At 35.6% G+C, this 24,021-nt stretch overlaps 2 protein-coding genes across 6 annotated transcripts in view; one reads left to right on the top strand and one right to left on the bottom strand.

Moving 5' to 3' along the window:
• The window catches only part of RALGPS2 (Ral GEF with PH domain and SH3 binding motif 2), a 201,270-nt gene that overhangs the window by 100,006 nt on the left and 77,243 nt on the right, over positions 1 to 24,021 (top strand). The window lies entirely within an intron of this gene.
• ANGPTL1 (angiopoietin like 1) lies at positions 30 to 23,226 on the bottom strand. The gene is made up of 5 exons (XM_030303432.2): positions 22,928 to 23,226; positions 16,898 to 17,743; positions 4,259 to 4,452; positions 2,113 to 2,383; positions 30 to 717 (listed from the first exon to the last, which is right to left on the bottom strand). The coding sequence occupies exons 1-5, from the start codon at positions 22,935 to 22,937 to the stop codon at positions 530 to 532; spliced, it is 1,509 nt and encodes a 502-aa protein (XP_030159292.1). The 5' UTR covers positions 22,938 to 23,226; the 3' UTR covers positions 30 to 529.

Genomic DNA, 24,021 nt, shown 5'->3' on the forward strand with positions numbered 1-24,021 from the left:
CTAACCATTTCATGTCAGAGGCACAAATTGAATTTGAAATAACTTTTATTCAATGCAAAATGTATTTTCTATTGGCAAAACTAGAGTTTTCTCTAATTTCCTGTCTATATTTTTATAAATAAAACGTATTACTTGGCTGAAATTTTAAAATTATTTTTTCTATTGGAAGTTAGAGCAATCTCATAAAATTTTTAAATAAATTGTCTTGAACATGTATTCAATTTTGATTTAAAATAAAGCTAAGATTTGTTATATACTGTGGCAAATATTTACATTTTATAAAACAAACTTTGCCTATGTTTAGTCAATATAATTTTAAAAATAGGATTATGGGTACAAATAATCTTCTGCAGTATATTGAGGAAAGATGAAACTATAGTCATAAATCCCCTTTTACAGTTATGGTAAGTTCATTTAAAACTGTGTCTGTAGCAATGAATTGTGCAAAACAATATACATGTAACATTTACATTTTTAGGAACTGAAAAGGGCAGAGCTCTCTGTCATTTAAGTTGGAGGCGATCTCTCTTCAGTCAATAGGCTTGATCATCATCTGAACTGCTCTCAAAGAGTACGACCCGCCTCGGTATTCAGCCCAAAATATGCCATCTTGGTATTTGCTTCTGTAATGGCCACCTCTGTACCACACTCCGTTTAGGTTAGAATGCGCACAGGCGTTGTACCACCATCCTCCTTTGTGAAAGTGGGCGCAGTTTCCTTTGAGGAAGAAAATACAGTATCAAAGTAAAAGTTTCTCCAAGCGTGGTACTCCATAAACCATGAAAAACTTACTCTACCTTTGGAATAATTTGAGTTTTTGTTACTGATTTCAGTTACCTTTGTCTTTAGAGTTTTGTTTCTTCATTCTTTTACTGTTGCTGAAGCATCAGCTACTTGGAAGATCACTTGAATTGCCTTTTTGACCTTGCCCTTTGCTTGCTTACCATTGCTTTTTTAAATTAAATTAAATTTTAATTTAACAATTAATTAACCTTAATTGTAATTAATTGTAATTTCTGTGTAGCAGGGTAAATAAAACACAAACAGCGTTTGTGTGAGAGAAAGAGGAATAAAATGGAGAATTGGGAAGGAAAGGTATGGAGTTGCTAAAGTAGTAAGTTGGGGAAAATTGAATTCTCAAAAAAGCACAAAATAATGTAAATTAGAATAGCACTACCAGTGGCCAAATGTGTTTCTGTAAATATGGGATATACTTTGGTTATATCTTCCTTTTTCCCTCTTCTGCCATTGTAAACTTAGAGACCTATATACTGCTTGCCAAGATACAGCTGAACAGAAAAACAGATTTTGCAGGGTGATGTCTCTTTATCAGGGCCACAAAACTGGGTTAAAAAGGCAGAAGTATATGAAAACTAATGTGAAGAGTTCTGTTTTCTGGATGGCCTAAATGATTCTTCCTAAACCAAATATTAACTTCTCTGAGTAAAGCTTTTTTGCTGTTGCAGTCCTACTGTTCCCCTTCATGTGAGTGCTAAGAAATGCCTTTACCAAGGTCAGGTACCCAAATGGCTTGCTTCCTTTGCTCCCTTCAGGTCTTTATTCAGATGTTACCTTCTCAAAGTAACCTTACTTGACCACTCTGTATAAAATAGCACCCACCCCACCTCCTGCTGCTTATCACTCACTGTTCTCTCACTCCATTTTATTTTTCTTAGAGTATTTGTCACCACCTGACAAATAATTTTGTCTCCTAGAGAATAAGCTCTAGAAGGGCAGGAACTTTGTTCACTGCTGTATCCTTAGCATCTGTTAACAGTGCCTGGCATGTGGTAGGTGATTAGTTAGTAGTAGTTATGAATTTTAGGCATTAGAGAATTTTATTTCAAAGGAATGAGTGTTTTTTTCCTCACCACCCTCCCACCCCCAAGTTAGAATGACAGAACCTTATTTTTCACAGAGTTCATTCACACTTTGGGATTGCCTTATAGAAGAGATAACCAACCTTTCAGCAGCTTATATTCCCTGTGACTGACTCCAAAATTACTTTTCTGGAAAGATTTTTAGTAGTGTCTACTGTAATAGCAAGGTTCTGTGTAATACATAGAAGGTAGTGATTCTACAAAGAATACACTTCAGTTTTTTCTTACTCACCTGCATACATATCTTTATCTCTGTCCAGTGTGGTGAACTGTTTACCATTATGCCACATCATAGAGTCCCCTGCATTTCCCTGGTAAGTTCCCAGACGTAGTCTAAAGAATTCACTTTCAGGTTCCAGGCGAAAGCTGCTATATTCTGCATAGACTTTTTTATCACTCCAGTCTTCTAATTCAATCAACAACTTATAATTATCTTGATTGCTAAGCATATAGATATTTTCCAGTCCAAGCCAATATTCTCCATCAATGTTTCCAAACCCTTTCTGTTAATCAACAAACAGCATGAGTACAAACATAAGTGCAGGGATAGTAAACTTTTTTATAGATAAGTTTCAAACATTTGATAACATAAAAATATTTGCCATTTAAGCGGTAATGTGAATTTCCATTTTAATAGCTCACCTGACCTTTATAAACCCCACATAGTCATTTTTTTTGTTTTTCTTTCTCTTAGTTTGTCCATATTTATTTATACATCTAGCTTCAAACCTTAGGTATAAGGGCAAAACAGAATAAACATTATTCCTAGCTACTAAAAACATTAACTAGTGAACTAGCCAGATTCTTGAAAAGGATTCCTAATCTCTCTCGTACAAAGAGCCAGATTTTTTTCTAAAGGTATATATGTAACTGTCCCCTGCCATAGTCAGACAAAAAGGATAGCTGACATTTTTATGATCACTCAATAAAAATGATAGTAGAGCAAATTGTCTTCTTTAGCTCTATTATAATTAAATATCAGGATAAAACAGTCATCTTCAAAGTTCCACCTTGGAAAAATTGTAGATTATTTTTAAAAAATCCATGAACTGTCCTATTTCAGTAAACATTCACCATTGCAGGTGTGCAGCACGGCGTAAGTTTCGGCAAACCTGATCTTAACACTAAGTGTATTTTCAAGGAGGTTGTGTTGGGGATTTTCTCCCTGGTTACTTGTTTGGAAATTTACACAACTTTTGACATGGATATATTAATGTCTCATTTTTAGCTGCCAGTAAAATGCCACCTAAAAGTGAGTAATCACATGTTACTTCACAGTTTTGAATGAAGTATTAACCGTCTAGAAAATATAATCGCACTCATCTGCCATCCTTCGACTGAAGGGTGTATACTATACACTCCTAGCATGATAAACATCGAAATTACTGAGAAATAATTTTGGTCCCGTATGTCTGCGTGTACATTACTTCCCAACAGCGCCGTTGTCTGGTGTTAACCAATTTAAAACAATTTAAAACATGGGGGGATGATTATCTGAGATAATTTAACCTAGAGAAAGAGTCATTTTTTTGAGTTCTATAGTTTATATTAGTGCTTACATACAACTGCTGATGGGTACAAATGTGATCGTAAACAAAAAAGCAGTTGTCTTCTTAGGAAATGGAATTAGTGGTGGTGCCTGGGTGTCTCAGTCGGTTAAGCATCCGACTCTTGATTTCAGCTCAGGTCATGATCTCACCGTCATGGGATCAAGCAAGCCCCACAGTGGACTACGCTCTGCTCTGAGTGTGGAGCCTCCCTCTGTGCCTCCACTGTTTGCATTCTCTCTCTCTCTCTCTCTCTCTCTCTCTCTCTCTCTCCCCCTCTCTCTCAAAATAAATAAACATTTTTTAAAAAAAGAAAAAAGAAAATGGAATTAGCAGTAGCCTTTGCTATTAAATACATGTATAAATGATCCAGACTGAAAGGAGACATTTTTTTTTTAATTTTTTTTTCAACATTTATTTTATTATTTTTGGTACAGAGAGAGACAGAGCATGAACGGGGGAGGGGCAGAGAGAGGGAGACACAGAATGGGAAACAGGCTCCAGGCTCTGAGCCATCAGCCCAGAGCCCGACGCGGGGCTCGAACTCACGGACCGCGAGATCGTGACCTGGCTGAAGTCGGACGCTTAACCGACTGCGCCACCCAGGCGCCCCGGGAGACATTTTAAAGTATATCTCTAGTTTCCTTTTTACCTTTTAATTTTGACTTTAAAACTAGAGATGAGAATTCTCTTTTTTTTCCACAAAGGTAGATAGTAAAAAACATATGGATAGTTGTTTCTCAGCTGTGTATCTTATTTATTTCCTAGAATGACTACATTGTAAAAGTTGCTTTGCTCCACCTCTCTCCCAGGTCCGAATCACTGATTTACCTTATAATTTTCCCAGTTTCTGAAGAAGTTGACAGAGCCATCTGTTCTTTTCTGAATAACAGTCCAACCCCCTGGATCCAAACTGTTCTCACACCATAACTGTATTGGTCCATTGCTGTTTTCAGGTTTAATCATATAAATCCCACTGACTGAATGTCCAGCTTCTTTTGCATGCTGACAGTCTTTGAATGGTCCTATAATTAAAATACCATTGATTACCAGGAAACTTACTAGGAATAGAGCCTTATTAAAATAGTTTTAGTCTAGGGTCTTACCTTTATTCTTTCTTTACAATACAACTTTTTATCTATTGTATACACAATACCATAGAAGTTAAAGAAACTAAATAAAGGATTACCCCAGTCCCACTATCTGGAACATTAACTTGTTCCATTTTCCACTGTTCTTAGGAGTCTTTGTCCATATGCATACATTTTTATATTGCAATTCTGACACACATAGAAAATTGAATTCTGTCTTTTAACAAAAAGACCGTTTCCTTGGGACCACAGTCTTCATTCTAGCACTTATAGTAGCTGTAATATACAATTTTTAACATTAGTATATCATTGTTTATTACTCTGTCATTGGATACTGAAGTTCCATCTGATTTTTGCTATTGTAAGGTGCACAAAGTGTCTTCTTATTGGTTTCATTTTTTTCAAATATTTACTTTAAAAATGCTGTGGGATTGAGCTGCTAGATCAAGAGGGTGTGAACACTTTTATGGCTCTTCATTGTACCCAGTTTACATTTTCCAAAATTTGATTTCACTTGAACACACTAGTCCCTTAAGGTACTTCGTGAAAACCACCTACCATGGTCAAATAAGTTTTATTATTGCTAAGTATTATATTACCCTTTTGGAAACTCACAGTGTACATGTACATATTAAAGACTAAGAGGCCCTGAAATAAATCAGAATTTCCCAAACTTACAGAATCTGTTAACTTTTTCCCTCATTCAGTAGTCCATATGAATGCATTTCAGGAATGTTGGCAAAATGCCTTTCTAAAGAATTGTTTCAATTTATATGACTAACAGTAATTTTCTTAGTCTACACAGTGACCCTGTGATCGTTTACAGATGTCCTATAGATGAAACAGTTAACAGTTAACTATAGATGAAACTAAAGTCCTGTATCTTAGAAGGTAATAAACCTTGGACTTAAACCCGTTTCTTTCTAACCCCAGGGCCCATGTTCTGAACTACTGGCTACATTTGCTTTCGTGTTATTTCATAGGGAGAGAAACGGATTCTTTCCTTGTTTTTTAATCTACTAGTAAGTTCTTCGTATCTTTTAAAATGACAGAACATTTTTGTGAAATACTTTGTAGTGTCTGACTCTTGAACTTGTGATTTCCACATTTTTTTGGATCTAAAGAAAGATTGCTTCTAAGTTTTACTGAACATTTCTTTAGTTGAACCATTCTCCAGTGTTTTGATCCTTTGTTGTTTTTTTTATAAGGATGTAAAAATATTAAGTGATTCAGAAATAAGAATTACCCCACAGATCTTTTAGAACAACAATAAAAAAGTATAGAAATTCCAGCCATCACATTTTATATTTTACTAGAAATATTTACATTTTGACATGTGCAGTTTTTAGAAATTAGGTGAAAATAGGGGCGCCTGGGTGGCTCGGTCGGTTAAGCGTCCGACTTCGGCTCAGGTCATGATCTCGCGGTTTGTGGGTTCGAGCCCCACGTCGGGCTCTGTGCTGACTGCTCAGAGCCTGCAGCCTGTTTCAGATTCTGTGTCTCCCTCTCTCTCTGCCCCTCCCCTGTTCATGCTCTGTCTCTCTCTGTCTCAAAAATAAATAAAAGTTAAAAAAAATTAAAAAAAAAAAAAGAAATTAGGTGAAAATAGAGTTTAGTCGAGTAAAGCTCATACACTATAATGAAAGTAGCGTTGTTGAAATTTTAAGAAATGTGTTATCTATACTGTACTGGTGTATAAAGGGACCCTTTTGGGCTAACTGGGGAAGGAGTCATCTCATTAAATAAATAGTTATACGATTGCATCATTAGAAGAGGTTCTTAGAGACTGAACTCTTTCCTCTAGATTGCTCCTTGAGGATGGAGACTATTTTTGTTTTTCTTCTGACTTTACATTATCAGTGTTTTAACTATTAGTAGGCTATCGGTCATTTTTTTAAGTAAATTAATTAACTTGCCTTCACACTTTAAATACAAGGAAATTGAAAACCACACACAAAATCAATAGATGATATATTTCTCTAGCCCACATTTTTATGTTCTGTTGATATTTCTGTTTCAGACTTTTTGAAATTATGATACAATAACTATAAACACTATACATTACTAGTAAAAAAAATTTGAGAACCTGGAAAGACTTAATGCTCCCTTTCTTGGGTTACATTTATTTTAGGTATTGGATTCTTTAATTCTTTTAAAAAATTTGATTCTTTTTTTTGTAGTTTTTATTTCTCTCCTGCAGTTTCTAATCTTGCATTCATTATGAACATATCCTTTAAGCTGTAATATCTACTTTAAAAATTCTTGTCCCTTCTGTTCCTAGTTTGCTGAGAGTTTTTATCATAATGGATTTTGGGTTTTGTCAGGAGCTTTTATTTATCTACTGAGATAATAGGGTTTTTCTTTTGTTTGTTAGTAGGTGAATTCTGTGATTATTTTTTAATATTAAACCAACCACCTTATTGCTGGGATAGTCTTGACTTGGTCATATGTATTACTAGTTTTATGTATTGCTAGATTTCATTTGCTAAAATTGTGCTAAGAATTTCTGCTTTCGGGGGCACCTGGGTGGCTCAGTCAGTTGAATGTCCAACTCATGATTTAGGCTCAGGTCATGATCTCATGGTTTGAGATTAAGCCCTGTGTTGGGCTCTGTGTTGACAGCGTGGAGCCTGCTTGGGACTCTCCCTCTCTCTCTGCCTCTCTCTTTCTCTCAAAATAAATAAATTAAAACAAAAAATAAAAAGGAATTTCTGCTTTTATATTCATGAGGATATTGATTAGTCTGTGAAAGCTCATAAATAGGTTCTTAAGGTAGGGAGGACTGTGAAAAAATAATGTTTTGAGCTTATTAGACTGGCCATAAATTTGATCACATTCCATTAAAATTCAGTGTGAATTGTTTTTATATTATCTACCTTATCATTTACTGAATTTAAGTTACAAAGTATTCAGAACTTTTAACACAGTGCTTTAGAGAGTAGTCATCATGAGTAACTTGTTAATTGCCTTCTTTTCTCCTTCATTGCAGACCTTGAAAAAAAAGCAGTTGCTCATGTAATAAATATGTATCTTATTTAATTAATAAATTTAATATGGCTAATTAAAGGTGAATGTACAGTCATTTCTATTGTAGAAAATAATGTATTCCTGAAAAACTTCATGTTTTGTAAAATCTTACACTAAAAATAACAGCAAATATTAGCTGCTAACATACTTTGTATTCAGCTGTTGATGCTTGTGACACAAAACATTAAAATAGCTTGGAAAAAATCCCAGTGAACCAATATGACCTCTTTGTTTTACTGATATTATTCTCCTTTTTTATCCGTCACATATGAGCTACTAAACATTTCAGAAGCATGCATTGTAGTCAAGTCAGAGAAGGATAGAGAGGTTGTAATTCAGATAGGATGAAATCTATGGAATTTTATATGCAGGAGCAAAATTCAAGGAAAAGTGAAGTCTAATTTCCAGGTCCATTCTTAGATTATTTTGTGTAATGCATGATATTATATTCATTTGTTTACTCCTACAACTCCCCATGGGCCAAGACTATATCTTTTAGTTGTGCATCCATAGTTCAAGCCCACATAGGCACTCAAATATTTGTTGAGCTACATGATCGCTAGTAGCCACAGTGGTTTCCAGAATTTCCTCAGTTCTGCATTTTTTCCATATGTTTCTTTTCTGCATCTCTGATAGGCTAGAAAGTTTAGGCTCAAGAGGTAAAGAAGCAACCATAGAGTTAAGTGGGAAGTGGGGGAAGTGGCAAGCAAAAAGGGAATTCCACTGCAACATGACAAATACTTTGACGGAGTTATGCAGGACAGTTGGGAATACTGGCCAACAAATAACTAACCCAGATTTGCAGAAAAGAGATCAAAGTCTACCTGTATCTAAGCTGAGTTTTGAAAATTGAGTAAGAGCTTGGGCTCGGAGTGTGGGGGTTAGGAGTCTGATCAAGGCTACCCATGAGTAACCTGAGCTGAGAACTGAAAACAGAAGAGAGCTTGAGGTTACAGAGGACTTACAAGTTTTGTATGCCTGAAATGTAAATGGCCAAGGGTGATACTTAGAGCCCTTGAGGTAGACTGTCGAGTTGAAGTTGTCACTTCCACAATAGTCAAGGATATCTGAGGAACATTGCTCTTATCTTAAACTCTATTATAGTTAATGCACACATAAAATGGTCTTGTTGCAGTCCACATAAATATTCCCTCATTTCAGAAATTTGTCTATTCTGTAAATGTCATCTTTGTATTGTTTATTTTATGAATGTCATCCTTGTAAATGTTTGCTCTGCACTCATTTGACTATAGTTTTGGCAATTACATTTTGTATTTAAGTATATATTCAGAAGTTTGACTTTCACTAGGTTACTTGAATTGCTGTAAAATATTTAGAAACATCAAGGTTTTGAATGTTGACTGAATATTTGTAAAATACCATTTGTTTCTTTTCTGCGACTTAAAAGGCCCTTGGATATTTAAACAAATTGGAGAGTTGTGGGTTTTCTAAATCCAGCTTTGATTTGATAAGACTTCATTTTATGCAATATTAAAATTACCTTTAACTTTAATTTTCAACCCACTTTTTTGGTGATGGCCTTCATATTTACAGTTCAGATGCCTGTTAGATTTAGTTGATCAAAAAGCTTAGGAAAATTTAGTTGAAATCCTTTTCTAGAACATGTGTCTAAAATTAGTAGTGTTCTAGCTACTTTTTTCTCCTTGGTAAAGATAGTTAATATTAGAATTTAGTATTTGTTTGTGTTTATTTTTTATAAATAAACCATTAACCTGTCTTAGCCCAGTATATATTGTTGGTCTTGGCAGAAATATTTTTTCATTATTACTTGTATATGTTATTTACTTTCTGCTCTAGAGTTTGATTATAAGACATTCTTCTATTAAGTGTTTTACTGCTCTCTCTTCCACAAAAGTCATTGCCTAATAGGAATTCTTAAATGACTAGAAGAAAAGTAATAGCTTTATTTTTGAGAGGTCAAATTTAACTTGAAGGTTTGCATATGATCAGAAGTAAGTTTACTAACATATGTTTCAGGAATTTGTTCAGAATGGTTCACAAAGGGTATAGACTGGAAGTACCTTTCTTTTAAAATAGGAATTTTATTAACCTTTTTCTTGCATTGAGTAATCTTGAAAGAGTCTTCATCTTTCTTGACACAATTGGATTCTTCTCAAGGCAGGAAACTGGAGTTCTGTACATTGAATTTGAAGGACCAGTCTCTCTCTTCCTCAGTTTATTTGATGATTAAAGTTTGTATAGGGCTAACAAACTCCAGTTAATAGATCTGATTCATAGAAAGAAAAATATTGACCAGTCATGCCACATTATTTCCCAACACGTATTTTTCATTAAGAACCCATATTTTGAACAGAACAGTGGGTTAATTTTTTTTTCATACTTTAAATATACCTTTATTGGGAACCATCTTTAATATACCCATTTTTTTTTCTGTAAAGAAACTATTTAATTGCTTAAAAGGAAAAGCTTTCTTCCCTTTTTGAAGTTGTTGAATTTCTCATTTATTTTCATTGTCCTAATCCTGCTCTTTGTGACAAAAGAAACAGGACAAAAAGGTAATCACTTTAGAGCTTCAAATAATTGGTCATCAAGTAAAATCTTTTGAGAGGTAAACTTTTTAATTGGGTTGTGAGCTAAGTATAAGACAAATACATTCTATAGCATTTCCGAATGGGAAGTTTGGGGCAAATACTTTCTAAAGCAATGATAGATTCTGTCTTCTAAAAATATTAATTACTATGTTTATTAACCTGTAAGTTTAAAATAAAAGTTAGTGGGGCACCGGGTGGCTCAGTTGATTAAGCATCTGACTCTTGATTTCGGCTCAGGTCATGATCTCACAGTTCCTGAGATCAAGCCCCATGTCAGGCTCTGCACTAATTAATAATGTGAAGCCTGCTTGGAATTCCCTCTCCCTCTCTCTCTCTGCCCCTCCCCTGCTCACATGTGTGCTTTCTCTCTCCCTTTCTTTTTCTCTCTCCTCCCTCAAAATAAATAAAAAGCATTTTTTTTAAATCTTAAAAAAAAAATAGGGGCTCCTGGGTGGCTCAGTCGGTTGAGCGTCCAACTTCAGCTCAGGTCATGATCTCGCACTTTGTGAGTTCGAGCCCCATGTCGGGCTCTGTGCTGACAGCTTAGAGCCTGGAGCCTGCTTCGGATTCTGTCTCTCCTCCCCTCTGCCCCTCCCCCGCTTGTGCTCGGTCTCTCTCTATCAAACATAAACAAATGTAAAAAGAAAAAAAATTTTTTTTGAATCTTAAAAAATAAAATGGAATTAAAAAATAAAATGCATTTAGCAATCTGAGCTTTTATTTTTGAAATTACTAAAGAATTATAAGTTGTTTCTCATAACTGGTAAAAAAGAATCCTATTCCAATAGCCCCTTTGTCTAAACAGGTTTCTTTAGTTTTTTTTTTAAAGTGTTAATCTAAGTATTCCACTGAAAGCAATTGCATCTTTAAAATACACCAATAAGAAGCATTATAAGTAATTAAAAGTTTTATCCACTAAAAAGCGTATTGTTAGTTTCTAATGCCTGCTTTTTATGTTTAACTTTTTAAGCTTACCTTTTATGTTCCCATACATGGCAAAGCAAGGCACATGTAGGGGAGGGCACAGATAAATGGAGTAATTAATGATGGTCAGACCATACATACACCAAGTGTTTTCATATGCATCAACTCACGAATTACCATAACAATCTCTTACAAAAGAGGCAACAAAAAAGCCTTGCCAGAATCCCAAGTTTCCTGATAGCTATGCTCTAATACGCTGTGAAGGAACTTTCTCAAATCCATTTGCTTACAAGGAATAAACCTATTTTTATAAATACACCATTTGTAAAAGAGCAATGTTTTCTTTTATAAAAGACTAACCCAAAATGCCGTCAGTGAATAACATTAACGGTTAAGAATTTTAGTGATAGCAGTTTGCCAGGTGTGCAGTTATATTCCCAAACATTTTGTTTTAACAGTAGAGGGAAGGTAATGTTTCTGGAGATAATTAATTTTAATCTAACAGAGTTATTGCATTATTTGCGTTGATTTCATAGTAAGTTTGTTCTTTGGAGGTACATTTTTCTTATAACCTAAAATATAAAATTGTCATTAAAACACCTTTTTAGAAGAATGGTGGTAAGATACACACAACGAAGTTTACCAACTCATCATTTTAAATGTACGGTTCATACCTTCTCTTTATTGTGCAGCCAGTCTCCAGAACTCTTTTCATCTGGCAGAACTGAAACCCTTTATCCATCAAAGAGACTTTCCTATTCTTCCAGCCACCATTCTGCCTTCTGTCTCTGCACATTTGACTACTGTAGGCACCTCATATTAGTGCAGTCATACAGTATTTGACTTTTTGTGACTGGCTGAAACAAGTTTAATGCATATGCATTATACATTTAGAGACTTTAGAATTCTAGACTATGTACCTACATGTAGTGTACGGTTATTAAGAACATCTTGTTGCCAGAAGTATATGTAAGTACAGAAGAACCATCCATCTTTGCCCTTTTTGTCCAAGTACCGAAAAAGCTCAAACATATTTTCCAGTCTGATAAGAATACTGTGAACAAAGATTTTAGTACCTTATATATAAAGAAAATAGCAAGTATGTTTATTGTTGCTCAGAGTAATTTATATTTTATAGGAATCATAGAATACTAGAACTAGAAAGGGATGTTAAAATTGTCAGGTCCAACAAGCACTCTCATTGTACAAGTGAGAGAACAGGACAGTCAGGCAAGTGACTTACCCAAGGTCAATAACAAAGATAACAGGCTTTCTTAACTCTGTGCGCTTTCCCTTACATGTTCATTAGTGTTCTAATGAACATTCTTACGGTGTAGCTAATTATTCCTTGGATATCAAAGACCAACATTTATAGAATGAAATAAGTAAAAAGTTAATGTTTACTTATAATAACAAATAGTGAATAGCAGAAAAAATGATGTGTGCCCTTAATTTTACATTAGGGATTAGTTTATTAAGGATATAAACACCATTGTTTTATTAAAGTAGAGGTCTTTTAAATGGGACTTTTGATATGCTAAATCCCTAACATGGGATTTAATTCTGAAATAAAAGATTTTTCTTACACTACAGCTCAGTGTATAATAAAATCTAGAAGTGATACAGCTCATTTTGTGTAAGCATTTTTTAATGTATCAGTGTATGAATATATGAATAATAATTTCTTCTAGAACTGATACCATCCAGTTAAGATTCAGCACTCACAGAAAATACTCCATGGTGTTCATCTCCGTACCTACGTGGCTATACCTTCCATCAGTTAAAAAAAAATTCTACACACTTCAGTTATATTTATTTATATGTGATAATGTATAAACTATTATGCTGATAAATTGCGAACATTAAAAGCTTACCTAAAACATACACTTTTTAAAAGAATATCAAAAATAAATACGTATTTTTTTCTTTCTATACCCAGTGGATCATTTTGTACACATCTTTGCTTTGGAAATCACAGGGTGTGGGGATATTAGTAATGATCGTCATTTACCTAACATAATGGTGTTCTAGCCTGTTGTTACTGAGTGTTAAAACAATATAAACTGAATGAATCCTGATATCTATATTCTTAACAGGCTGTTAGTTAATACAGCGTTAGTTAATACATTGTTAGTGCAATGTATCAAAAGTACTTTCATGAAGGTCTTTGGAATGAAAACTTTAAGAAGCTCTGTAAAAATGTAGTAACAAGTTAGCCAACATTTATTTAGCATCTGCAAGTGAGAGACAATATCCATCTACTAGGAAGGAGCTTATATTATAGTTAGAAGACATTTTATTTAGATGTGTATATAAGTACTATATGTACCTGTAAAGATAACTAATAATTCAAGAGGGAGTATAAGGAATGTTGTATATACTTTATGTCACAGAGAAAAGAAACATTTGTGGAAAGAAGCAATCACTTTAAGCCTGAGGAAGTCAGCAAGGACTCTAAGGAGGAGTTGCTATTTTATTTTATTTTATTTTATTTTATTTTATTTTATTTTGGTCTGAGCCTTATAATTTGATAGGCAGAAAGCATGGAAAATATTTCAAAGACAATGAGTTGATTCATTTTATTGAAACAGATGGTTTTTATGAAGGAACTTAATAGAAGGAAAGCTAAAGAAGTAAGATTGTTTTGAGGAGGAAATTGTTCTTACTCAGGCTAAGCAAAATGCACATTTTCTGTGTGTCATATGGAACTGCTGAGCAGAAGTGTGATGTGATCAAAGTGGTAGTTTCAGAAGATCTGTTGGCAATATAGAATATATTTTGATGGAGAGAGAAAATGGAGTTAGGCTAATTGACAAGCTATTACACCATTTCTAGTAAGAGTTAACATTTTGACTGCCAGGCACTGTTCTAAGTACTCCTCAAATGTTAAATTCTATGAGGTAAGTACATTTATTATCCCCCATTTTACAGATGAGGAAACCGAGGCACAGAGCAGTTTCGCCCCACCTTCACCCCACACCCTGAGGTTACACGGCTGATAACCCAGAAGTCTATCCTCTAGCTGCTGCCATAGATAATTGGGAGCTAAGTTAGAGTTCTGGCTCTGAATAGAAATGAGGGACAAGTCCACGAACGATGGAAAAGCAGCAGGGGTAGAACTGAGCTGACTGGGTATGTGGGGCAGGAGGCAAGTGTCAGAGATGGGCCAAACAAATTCAGAAATAGGGAGTGATGGAAATCAAAACAGAGAAATCAAAATCAAATGACCCACCAATCTTACTAATGGGAATTTATCCTAAGGATATAATCATAGAGAAAGAAAAAGAACAAAGTTATTTTTTAAAGCTGCAAGAATACTGATTACCATGTTTAACAGGAAGGGCAAATAAGAAAGACTTGAAGGCTATTACCAAAGTGTTGGTTAACTTTTGTTTATTTCTGTTTGCTTTTTGTCTGTAATGTTTGTTTATTTTTTGGAGAGAGCACAAGCGGGGAAGGGGCAGAGAGCAGGGGACAGAGGATCCAAAGTAGATTCTGTGCTGTCAGCAGAGAGCCGATGAGGGACTTGAAACCTGAGCCAAAGTCGGACGCATAACTGACTGAGCCACCCAGGCTCCCCTGTTTATTTCTATTGGCTATTTAGCGAAACTTTCTTAAAAGCGTGTTAGTTTTTCTAGATTTTCTTCGGTAAATATGTATTACTTCTGTAATAAGTTACTTATTTTAAAAGGAAAATGCTAGCTTGGGGAAAAGATTTTTTAAGCTTTAGTCATTCATTCACTCATTCATTTATTCCTCAAATATCTATCATAGTGCTTAAAATATGCTGAGCACAATGTGCCAAGACTTGATCCTACCTAGATGTTCAATTTCTTACTGTTGAATACTGAGAGTTCTCTTTTTTTTTTTTAATGTTTGTTTATTTTTTTAGAGAGTCAGTGAGAGTGGGGGAGGGGCAGAGAGAGAGACAGACACACAGAATCTGAAGCAGGTTCCAGGCTCTGAGCTGTCAGCACAGAGCCAGACACGGGGCTCGAACTCATGAACCATGAGATCATGACCTGAGCCAAAGTCGGATGCTTAACCCACTGAGCCACCCAGGCGCTCTTTTTTTTTTTTTTAAAGTAGGCTTCATACTCTGCATGGAGCCCAACACAGGGCTCTAACTCACCACCCTGAGATCGAGAGTCAGTGGCTTAACCAGCTGAGTCAGCCAGGCATCCCCCAGCTAGATGTTTGAGACAGTAAAATGAAAAGACAGTTCACTTTCTTCCAGAAGCATTCAGTCTACCAGGAGACCAACATGCAAACAACTCTAGTGTAATGTGATAACAGAAAACATGTTCAAGGCAAAGTCAGCAGTTTGGGGAAAGAGCCATTTAGATGTTTGTTGGAATCTGGGAATGTGTAATATTTAAGGTATTATTTTACTTAAGCCTTAAAATCTGCCAGGTCAAGAGAGAAACTGGGAGAAGGCATTTCAGGAGAGGAAGCAGCACCATGTGAGGTGATGGTAGAACATCCAGATGCAAACACTGAGCATTGGTTAGAATTTGGAGGGAAAGCCCCAGGCAGGAGTCGTCTGAGCAGTGGTGATACTTGGCGGCCTTGAAGGTGTGTGAAACCTGCAAAACAGAGTATCTTGAGGAAAACTTTTTTAAATATAGAGAAGGAAGGAGATGCAAATGAAGAATTTAGAGAAGTAGGAAGAGTCGGAATATTCTGAAGTGGAGCCCCAAGAAAGCAGTGGGGTCCACTGCTGCAGAGACATACTTTATGACATACGCGTTCCAGTCTTTGTTCTCTGTGTTGTTGTTTAAAATCACTCCATAGTCTACGTACATTTTTATGTACTGCCTTTTCAGTAAGTGAATGAACTATTTATTTAATCTTTTTACTTTGGGGCATTTGGACTTTTCTTTCCACTCTAAGGAAATAAATCAACTTCTAAAGAATTCAAGAGAATGCCTTATGGCAAAATGGTTGCAGGGGTAAAATAAATGTAAAATATTCAGAAAATTAGCAGTGAGCTTACTAAACTGAAATAAAGATGAATTATTTATCTTTGTATTCTGGCCACTTAGATCGGTGACCAATACTGAAGGGAAAGAGGGAGGGAGGGAGGGAGGGAGGGAGGGAGGGAAGAGGAATGGAAGAAGGAACAAAATTAAGAAATAGAGGTAGGGATAGTGGGATCAATTTTAGGTTTTGTTTTGTTTTGTTTAACCATAGTGAAAATGTAATTATACATATGTGGGTATAAGATACAAATTGTAGTTTGTTTAGCCCTGGAAAATAGAAGGGATACCTTTTCCTCTTAACACTGAGGGCAAGAAGGCATGGGTGTTGTGTAGATGTTTCCAAAATAGGGAAGAAACAAGGAACCTAGGGCCTGAGTAGACTTCATCTCAGTGCAGGAGTAGATGACACATTTCTGAGAGCAGAGGTAAGGAGGAGGTGTAATTAGAGGCTTAAGGAGAGTGAAAGCAAATTTTTAAATGTTCCTTTTGGAGAGGAGGAAAATGGGGAGAGCAGCAAGAGGTAAACAGAAGGATTGCTGAGCAGCTAGATGATCTAGCTGGAGGCCGATGGGGGGTTGTAGAGGTTAGAAGTGGATTATGGACTCATTCCTGTCTTAATGCTGGTAACTTAGATTGTGAGAATTTGGATGGAAGACAATACCTTTCTCACAGAATACTCTGTTTTTAGAAACTCTTAGACTCAGACCTGAGAGATGTATTTAAGTTCAATTCTTGATTAATAGAAAACAAAAATGTTCGTGTATAATTACGTCACCAAAATGAAGAGTAAGCCATTTATTGTGTGCATTGTTTCATAAACCGTAAAACATATTAACCTCATGCTTCCATTTTTAACGGTAAGAGGTAACTCACCTTCATTGATGAACGTTACTGGTGGTATCTTGAGAGGACTTTTGGTGGAAGAAGTCCCCAGATCAGGTGGTGGCATTAAATCCCTGGGATAACCTGGATCCCTCTGTATCTCATTACCCCCCAGCAGTCCAGGAGTATACGGATGACTGTTAGGAATATGTTGTGGCACCACCTGGACAAGAGGAGGAGACACATGGGGGTCTTGTCGGGAAAATATCTTCAAGCACTGTTCTTCCAGCAAAGTGATCATCACAGACTGGTTATTGACGAGATCAGTCAAGGAAGCATATTTCACCTCTAGTTCCCTGTACCTTGTTGCCATCTTCAACATTTCTGTAGTGACATTGAGGATTTTATTTTCCAACTGGGAAAGTTCAAGTGAATTATCCCTCTTACGGATAATCTCGTGTAATAGCTGCATATAGAGTTGAGTAACACGGGAGTTCATGTTCCGGCTTTCTTTTCTCAGCAGCTTTACCTCATTTACAATGTTTCCATCTACATCCACCACCAGCTGCAGGATATCTATCTCCCGCTTCTGCCTGGAGAGCACATCCTTCAGGTTTTCAAGGTCCATCCTGGTGATCATATCTTTAATAGTACTTGCATCTTGCCCTTTGGTATTGACACAAATTGGCCCTGTGATTTTTTGTTCAGGCACCAGGAATGTGTATGAACATTTCTTTGCTTCCTCTTTACCATCTGTGGCACGAGGGTATCTCCTCTGGGTTATTTTTTTTATTTTGAACTGTCCTCCTCTGCAATGTCCAATGCCCATTAGTAGGAAGAATAACACACTTAGGGTCCAAATAAAAGCCTTCATTTTGAAATGAGGTTGTATAAAGTCTTTGTAAAAAAACAAACCAGTGAAGGAAAAAAAAAGTAAAAAGAATTAATATTAACCTACTTTTAAAGTCAGTAACGTAAAAAAAAAAAAAAAAAAAAAAAAACGAGTATCTATTGGTGTTATTAATTGGGCCAGAATTAATTTTATTAATTTGTTAAATCCAACACCACGATGCCTTTGCATTTGTTTAGGTTTCAGAGAATAACTCTCCCAACTATCACCTCACTGTAATACTTTTTCTTCCCCAGCTCAGTGCACACATTTTGGTGAGTGCCCACTGTTTGCAATGGCATACTATTAGTGTTCTTGGGTGCTTTGAGACCCTAATAAGACACTTTTCTTACCCTTGAAAAGCTTACTCTACTGTCTTAAGACTCTGAAAATGATACACAATGTGTATAAGGCATTAATTAAAATATTCTTCCCTAACTAGTATTAAAGCTAATAGCAAGTGACTTTACTAGTCATTATTTTATATGTATATTCGGTTTTAGTTAAATTGGCCCTCTCTAATAAATATCTTTTTTATCTATCAAAGAAACATTTTGAGGCAAATCTCAAACCAGAAAGTTTTGGCATCATATTTTTAGTTTTTGTAGCATGTCCTTTTAGGATTTGAGACAAGTTGAAGAATGAGGGAATGTTTACAGTCATTATTGTAGGCGATTATGTTTTCTAAACCATAATCATATATATGTTCTAAGTTTACGTATGATTTAGCAGGTTCATTCTTCTAACAGGTTCTACTGAACTGTATTTTAGTAAAATTTCAATATTTTTCTTTAACCATTACCAAGGAAAGAAACTCTATATTTGAATATGATTGTTAGAGTTGGAAAGTGCCTTAGAGACCATCTCATTCAAGAACCTCTTTGCACCTGGGACGCCTGGGTGGCTCAGTCGGTTGAGTGTCCGGCTTCGGCTCAGGGCATGGTCTTGCAGTCCGTGAGTTCAAGCCCCCCATCAGGCTCTGTGCTGGCAGCTCAGAGCCTGGAGCCTGCCTCTCTCTCTCTCTCTGCCCTTCCCCCGCTCACGTGTGCTCTCCCTCTTTCTCTCAAAAATAAATAAACATTAAAGAATAAAAAAGAACCTCTTTGCACCCATGTGCATGTTGAAGGCCCAGACCACACAAATAGATAGTATTAGAACCCAGTCAAGAATTCAGGTTCCCCGGCTCCTCAGTCAGTGTTTATAGCAGTGGCACGTATTGCTGACATGTGTGCTTGAAATGTTTCAATTTTGCTGTGACAGAGAAATTCTTGTCCCTTATAATGCAATTTCTGTAGAAACACTAGAGGAAACATTAGAACTCGCTCTACGAACCAAAGATGCTTCTTTCTCACGAGTTCCCTCCCTAAGGAGTGGTGGCAGTAGAACGGGTAGGACGTGCCACTCTGTCGGGTGCGTCAGCAGGCTGAGCGGCACATGGCCCACCTTCCCTCTGTCACAAGCTTGATTCCTGCTTGCTGGTTTTGAAGGACACCAGTGGATACACTAAGAACTCTAGTGTACCACTTCCCACCCTACTTCTTGTGTTTTGATTTGAGAAGTCAGGTCCCAAGTTGTTTATGCCTACGATTAATAATAGCAATGCAGTAATAACAGTCATTCATACTTACGGGGCGCTTGGCATTGTTTTAAGCCCCTTTACATGCATTAAGTCCATTACTTGTAACTACAACCCTCTGAGGTAGACTGTCACAGTCCTCATTCTCAGCGAGAGACTAGCATCTGGAAATTAAGTACCTTACCCAGAGTCACACAGCTTCTAAGAGATGGCACCAGAGTTTGAACGTAGGCAGAGACTCCACAGAGTTCATTGCAACATATTCTATTCTATTTTCTATCCCCAATACCGTAACAGTCCCTCACATTTATGTAGTGCTTAATACATGTTAACAATATATTTGCATTCACAACAACACTGTGAAATAAATGTATACCATTTTACACAGAGATAAAGTACCAGAGAAGCCAACACTGGCATTCAAATGCGATTCTGATCTTCTCCTAACTTTGCTAGACCTGTGTTTTTTATCCTAGTCGTGGTGTAACTACAGAGGAGCCTTAACTTTGTGTCTCTCATTTTTCAGTCTTTTCCTGGTGTGTATCTCTTTACATTGACCCATTGCTTATTTATGAAAAGGTATTTGGGAATCATTTTTGTTAGGCTCTGTTTCCATCATTTTTCTATCCCAAGCTTTTCTGCTGTCATTCCTTTTCCTCTGTATGTGTTGTATCAGTTGGTATATATCTAACTTGTAAGTATGAACCCTCCTCCAAAATAAAGGTTATTATTAAAATCAGTGAAATAAGGACTCTTTGACTTGCAGTTACGAAGATGACCACTACTTTTTAAAACCATGTCTCCTTTGGTGTTTTGAAGGTGGAGTGAGAATGAAAATAAGCAAAGGGTGGAGTGTGGAGTATTTTTCTGTTACTAACGTAAGATAGGAGGAGTGAGCATAATAGTATTCCTTATTTATATCAGAGGCCTTCTCTTGCTAAGTGATCATCAAAAGCACACTTGGATGAATACTTTTAGTTTTTTGTTTGTATATTTTGCCTCGGACATGAGTAGAAAATTTAGACCTTAAACATCATCTGTCTATTTTATAAGAAAAGGACTGCTATTGTACTAGAGTTCCTTATGCCAAAAACCAATAAAAGATTTCTTGCTATATTTGCAGATTCATGGAATTTAGATGTGGTTTATTTTAAAAACTGAGGACAGTAAAGTAGAAGCCGTCAGCCTCCTGGTTCAAATGTATAGTATTTCTCCTGCATAGTTAACTTAGCTAGTCCTCAACTTCACTCATTTCACTTTAATAATAGAATGGAAACTCTTAGATCATAAAATTATTTAAGTAATCTATGACATAAGCTACCAAAACAAGGGAAATTCAGAACCTATCATGAAACTTCCAAACAAGTAGAATTTCATAAACAGTATTCTGATTTGAACAGCTTGTGTTTCCTACCAGACACAGATTTGTATAGAACAACTAAGAACATATAATCCAAGACTGTTATTGTGACTTTACATCAGTGTTGTCATGAAAGAACAAAAACGTGAAAAGTTGAAATAGCAGTATGTTCTGCCTTAGCTCTTTGTGGGCTCCTATACGATTAAGTCGTAAGATAAATCCTTGTGTACCATGAGAGAATCTGACCTAAGTAAGTATTTAAAGGAGGCAATTAAAGGTTTCTTTTAAGCAAATATAATTCCCTTACCCTTATTATAAAAGTAATGACTTAGTTGTCACATAAAGAAGAATAAGGAGCCACATTTCTTAAGTAAGTAGACTAGCTACGTCATGAGTAAAGAACTGGTTTTAAAAATACATTTACTACTACATTTTCTGAAAACTTCAGTATTTCCCCACCACGTTCAGTTTTAAAAGTGAAAGATCTATAAATCTGTGTTACCTCATAAAACCTTTCTGTATATGTTAAAATTTTCCTAGGTCCCAAGAGAATGTTATAAATTAGTTACAGTATACTTAAGTTTAAATCTGTGCCTTTGCTTGGTTGTTTTTAGGAAAAAAAGAAAAAAAGTCTTCCATGCCTTGGGTTAATTTTATTAGTACTGTTTCTCTTCATAGTTGCTACATTTGCCAGCTAGTAGAGAGAAGAAATAAAAATCAGGATTTACTTCCTTTCAGATGGTAAATGCATAGAGGCATTTAACTGGTTATCTCACGCACCGAAAATAGCATGAGGCAATGAACCTAAATTTATGAAGCACTGAAGATACCTTAGGTACTTCTAGATTGTGAATTATATTCTGGGAAAAGACTTGAGAACAATCTCATCCCCTGGAGACATCTAAGAAAGGGATAGTTATCTGTGTGTTTGGGGTTTCAGATTAAATGCTTGCCTAAGGACTCAGTAAGAAATGAGGTTGAATGAGGTCCTGCACTTTTCATAGCAAAAAAAACCCAACAACAACAGAAAGAGAGATGAGAGTATTTCAGATGCAGTATTGCATGGACATGTTATCAGTTTCTTGTAAAATATGTTTAACAGAGATCCTCCCAGGATTTAGAGTTTGAATCTTTAAGGAAAAGACATGTAAGTAAAGTTGAAGAAATCTTAGCTTTACAATTATTTGCTTGTTGAAGATTCTTACCATTTAATGCCTTTAGTTTTTTAAAAGAACAGAAAATCCCCAAATCATAAAAAACTTAAGTGTCTTTGATGTTAAAGCTAACTATTGGTAACTAGTAATTTTATTTTTAACAGTTCTTTCTCATAATACAATTAAACAAAGCCCTCAGGTAGAATATTGAAAGAAACCTCATATGTATGGTTACCAAAATTATGTCTATCTAAAAGTATTATATATTTTTGGTCTTTTAATCATGTATTTAAGTAATTGGTTCTTCTGGGTTCTTATTTTCTACTGTTACTGCTGACTACTTAATACTTCTGTCATATTTTATTTTTTTCCTTAATCCTAATCTATAAAGTTTTAGGTTTTTTTGTGTGTCAATAACTTTGCTTTTTTAAGTAATTCTAGTTATAGCAGTTTTAATGTGTGTGACCCAAGTTAAATTCCTGTTGCATGTAAACCTGGAAAGTTAGTTACAATTTTGAGTTTTTGCAAGAGATACCATAGACTTACCTATAATCTTTACAAAATTTCTGCTTCATATTGGGTTATGCTATAACTGGGGAATTGTTCTAAAGCCTTTAAGTTAATTTTATATGTTCTTAGCTGTGTTTTGTAGCTATACTTTAAGATCTCTAACAGTATGCATAAACTTACACACTATAACTGCAGGAAGAGAGACTCATGTTTACAGCTGTTTTCTTTTGTTTGTATCCCTTTGTTTTTACTCACTGTGTTATCAGCCTTATACATTTAATCTGTTACTTGTTAAAATTTCTTTCTAGTGTCACTAAAGCACTTGTTCTCTGAAACCAAGCACGTATCTACCGATGTGTAAGCATATACACCAAATGTTATTAAAATGAACCTCATATAATGCATCAATCACCACAGAGTATGTACATAAGGACCAGTTTTTACATAAAGGTGCAAAAGAAAACCTTTTTCAGCTAAGATAAATTGTAGTGTATTTATAAATTCTTTGTTTAATAAAAGATTTTGAAATTTCTACAAATATAAAATTTTGACATACAGAATTTTTAAATAAAAACAAGAAATATTAAAATACCTTTATGCATCTGTTGATAAAGCAGACCCAGAAACTTGCTGCTCTTATTCTCGCTTTTAAAAATCAGTGTAGAAGTTTGTTCATCTGTGACTTTAATGGCAATTGCATTTTTGTTTTGGACCGTTGAATCCAAGCTGTAATAACGAACTTCTTTTTCTTCTTACAACACTCATCAATTGAATTTGACAAGCCACCTATGTAATTTTAAGTAGTATAGTGGAAGTTCTGGTCTGTGGGCTGTCGTTAATCCGGCAGAGAAAGCATTGTGGCTTTGCTCTGTCTGCCACATGGAGAAATGCAGTAACCAGCTGCAGCTGACCCAGATTGTATATACAGTACCCTTGAATAGTGATTCCCTCTCTTTCTCAGTAAACTCAAGTTCAGCCCACATATTACGTCACCAAAAAATTGCTGGAGACTAGGGGGGGAAAGTCTCCTCCTTAGGATTTCCTCTCTGTAGCCTTAAATAGGGGTGGGGGTAGTGGGATCAGCAGGAGGTTGAATAGCTCCGAACAAGGAGAGACTGTGTGCAGGTTGAAGGAAGGGCACCATCTGGAAACAAACTATCATAGTTCAGCGGGCAATTATAAAACAAACATTTTAGTCTGCTGGCCAGAGATCTTTTAACTCGAATACTGAAAAAATAGTACTCAGCTTCTCAGAAATAGTAGCAGGCTGATAAGTTTGTTTTTTGTTACAAAGAACGAGCATTAGACCTTGTCAGGAGGCAGCCACCTAAATAATGTAATACTCTCTATAACCTAGCAGGATTTTTAAACATTTTACTAAGTTGTCATTTCAGAAGATTTTAAACTTATAAGAAACTTGATGTCGTTTTGATGTACCTCACTGTGTAATGTCACTTAAGATAAAACTGCTCATACACGTAATTACTAAAAATAAGTGGAAATCTATATATAAAATTAAGAAATTTAATACTTTTAAAGATTCTGATTTTCTATAATGTCATAGCCTCCTATTCTAACAACATGACCCTTCTTGTCTGAATAAGGTTATTCTTAGTAGTTGATGTTTTGAGATTTAAAAGCAAACATAACCCTGGCCAGAGTGAGGGAAAAAAGAGAGTTCTGACT

This window comes from Lynx canadensis, chromosome F1, assembly GCF_007474595.2.
Source record: "Lynx canadensis isolate LIC74 chromosome F1, mLynCan4.pri.v2, whole genome shotgun sequence".
NCBI classification, from domain to species: Eukaryota; Metazoa; Chordata; class Mammalia; order Carnivora; family Felidae; genus Lynx; species Lynx canadensis.

Coding starts and splice junctions, on each gene's coding strand:
- ANGPTL1 (XM_030303432.2), bottom strand. Junction 4,453..16,897: donor AGTAACGTTCATCAATGAAG/GTGAGTTACCTC, acceptor TTTTAATTATAG/GACCATTCAAAGACTGTCAG. Junction 2,384..4,258: donor GAAACTGGGAAAATTATAAG/GTAAATCAGTGA, acceptor GTTGATTAACAG/AAAGGGTTTGGAAACATTGA.